The sequence below is a fragment of the Pinus tabuliformis genome, chromosome 7 (genome assembly GCF_031772625.1).
Source record: "Pinus tabuliformis cultivar Carrire ecotype Pingquan chromosome 7, CPIR1, whole genome shotgun sequence".
Classification (NCBI taxonomy): domain Eukaryota; kingdom Viridiplantae; phylum Streptophyta; class Pinopsida; order Pinales; family Pinaceae; genus Pinus; species Pinus tabuliformis.
In genome coordinates this window covers 694,730,311-694,733,526 of record NC_142293.1, presented here as the reverse complement: position 1 = coordinate 694,733,526, position 3,216 = coordinate 694,730,311, and the positions used below count along the sequence as shown (strand labels likewise).

Here is a 3,216-nt window from a genome sequence, read left to right as displayed (position 1 = left end):
GTTGATATTTTGTCAATGTTTATATTTCTGATATAAATGAAATTCTGTTTTTTTCGCCCTGAAAAAGAAAGCTTAATTTTAATAAAAATATGAATGAAGTACGACATCTTTCCACCAGCAAACTTAAAGTTACTAATAATTTGAATAGATGTGTCAAATTTAACAAACTTAAAATTACTAATAATTTGAATGGAAGTGTCAAATTTAAAACTCTTTATCACCAGCCAACTTAAAGTTACTAATAATTTGAATGAATGTGTCAAATTTAGTGGTCTTTACAACAACAAGGATAAATTTACTAAGAATTGGAATAAAATGAAAATTTGATTGAGAGTCTTTGGACATGAAATTTATAATTTAATAGAATTAAAATCGTGACAGCAATCAGACCTCGTTACTATATTTTTGTTTTCTGATCCATTACTCTGTTTTGATTACACAGTCATTAAAGCACAATTTTAGACAACAAACATCCTTATAATATGTCTCATTAAAGAGACGCATATTATTTATCATTATACCCATTGAAATTGTAGAAATATGTCTCATTAAAGAGACGCATATTATTTATCATTATACCCATTGAAATTGTAGAAAATATTTTCTTGCCAACAAAAAATGTATTTAAAATATATTATAAAAATGTTAAATATAACAGTCGAACAAATTTATCCGCTAAAACTCTAAGATAACTTGCACTGAAGTCCGGCAATTTGTTTATTACGTGCAATGAAAGTTAAAATAAGTGGATTGGATTTTCAAATTGCAACTCTTCCTGCAAGCAGGTAAATGGGATATTTGCACGTGTAAATCTTGTTTTCATCGCCCCACGCCTCTCTAAACTTTCTCAATACGCTTTCATTCAGAAGCTCAACGCCCTTCTCTCTAGCGGCGGTCAAAGCAGAAGAAGATTTTAGCCATCCCAGGTACGCCTCCAACGAAATCTCTCTTTCCAGAATCGTTTCCATGGGATTCCCTTCCCCTCCTTTCCCATTTTCCAGCACTGCCTCGAAAGGGAAAGGCAGAGTCCTGTATCCCTCCAACACATACCGAATTCCTGGGTTCCAATAAGGCCTCGCCGATTCATACAAAGCATTACACACCGCATCCACAGCGGGACTGACGCTGAGATTCGCATAAGTCCACACAGCTATCACACCCCCTGGTTTGCGCAGGAGGCGTTTAACTTGAGAGTAAAAGGTGTCGAGGTCGAACCAGTGGACTGCCGTGGCCACCGTCACCAGATCCACCGATCCCTCCTCCCCCACGATCGAAAACAGCTCTTCATCCGTCATGACGGGCGGAGTGACAGCATACGTCACTTTGGGATGCTTCCGCGCCAAATCCAGCTGCTCCTTGCTTCTGTCTGTGGCGATCACGCGATCGTAATGCTCTGCAATCTACGCTCTCATAATTTCATTAAATCTATTTTAGGCGGCAATGATCTCATAATTTCATGTGAAACCTGACAATTACTAGAAATGAAAAAAGGAGCAAGAGAGTGAAATGAAATGAAATGAAAGAAGAGGGTAAGAGAGGTTACAGAAACAGAAGCCTGGCCATTGCCCGCACCCACGTCCCAAGCCAGTTGGTGATTGGCAGTGAGAGATGCCAACATGGAAAACCAAGAAGCAGAATAAGTAGGTCTGTGCTCTAAATATTCCTTCGCTTGTTTATCAAACGACCCCGCCATATTCTCCTGAGTACTCGACCCTCGCACTTACAGGTTATGAAGAGAACAGATTCTGAATTCTGAATCGTCCTTCCCCATCGTCAATATATAGCTATCCGGAGGCGGTCAGGTTAAGTCGATTGCAGATTTCCTAAATACTCAGGAATCTGACGGAGAGAGATGGGTGTGGTCAATTAGAACCGACAAGCTTAATTTAATTGCAAATTCCCCAACTATTCAAGAACATGACGGACATTGCGCATTCAATTGGTCACGGTGTGCCACTGTTTGTTTGTAGGTGATGATGAAAGCAATGATGCTTATATACACATCTTATTTCTTTTTAAATTGTTGACTCTTTAGATGACTGCTGGGTGCAATTATGCATTTTTCCACATCTCACACGCAACATCCCAGAAAGGATCTATATCCTCAATCCTCAATCTTCGCCTCATATGTAAGAAAGGGACATTTGAGTGCAGATTCTGGGCAGTTCCTATTTCAGACCTATAGCAATATTAATGCGGTGTGACATGGGGCCGATATAACACCCAATATATAACACGATACAACACGGTGATGAGAGAGAAAAAAAATGGCGGCGTGTTGTATCGTGTTATATCAGCCCCATGTCAAACCACATTAATATTGCTATAGGATCTGAAATAGGAGTTGCCCAGATTCTGCCTATTAACAATTTGTATGGAGTCAAGTCAAATCAATGGTTAACGCTGTTTGAAACATAAATTCATATACTTAAAAAAATTTCTAATTATAAATTTTATATATTCAAGTTACATAAAATAAAATTAAACCAATTATTAATTATCAAAATAATTATTAAATTAATTCAAAATTTATTAAACATCTATCCATATAAATTCAAACCTATAACATATAATCCTTTAATTTTCAAAACAATTATTAAATTGATTCGAAATTTATTAACTAGCATTTGCACCAGATGTTGCAAAGGAAACGCTGTAAGGCATAAATTGACAAAAGCAAATAGAACAAAAAAATGCTTTGATAAAGAATAAAAATATATTGAACACTGAAATCAATGCCCCATTAACTGGAACCACTTAGTAGACATTCCATATGTTTTCACTGACCTTTGCAAGCCATTGTTGGCCATTTATGTCTATTCTCATTTGGGCAAACTGGGTTTTGTGCTCTTGTTTTCATTCAAGTAAATTAGAGTTTTTTGGGGAATGTTCCGTACTGCCAAAATGTTCCAGTTGATATCCTAAACTGCATTCTGATACTAGATTTTGTGTGTGTGAGAGAATTATGTCATTACAGGGTGTTGGGAAACCTTCATTTACGACTTTAGGAGGCGAAGAGAAATGTATTCTAGTCGAGCTGCTAGGATTTAGGCCTTCTTGTTCATGTTTTGAAGAATCCCATCCCCAAATTGCTTCCTCTCTACGTAGAATTGTTTGGGTTGTATTGTGATTCTATGGGATTGATGTCGACCTCACAGGCAATGCCCATTCCTAGTGAGTATAGAAGTTTTTTTGGGTGGCATGATTGGAGGAATA

At 37.2% G+C, this 3,216-nt stretch overlaps 1 protein-coding gene across 1 annotated transcript; it reads right to left on the bottom strand.

Moving 5' to 3' along the window:
• Positions 1-613: 613 nt before the first annotated feature.
• LOC149249398 (uncharacterized) lies at positions 614-1,826 on the bottom strand. The gene is made up of 2 exons (XM_089456240.1): positions 1,544-1,826; positions 614-1,400 (listed from the first exon to the last, which is right to left on the bottom strand). Exons 1-2 carry the CDS (start codon positions 1,691-1,693, stop codon positions 759-761), a joined length of 792 nt encoding a protein of 263 aa, XP_089312366.1. The 5' UTR covers positions 1,694-1,826; the 3' UTR covers positions 614-758.
• Between the last annotated feature and the right edge of the window lie 1,390 nt (positions 1,827-3,216).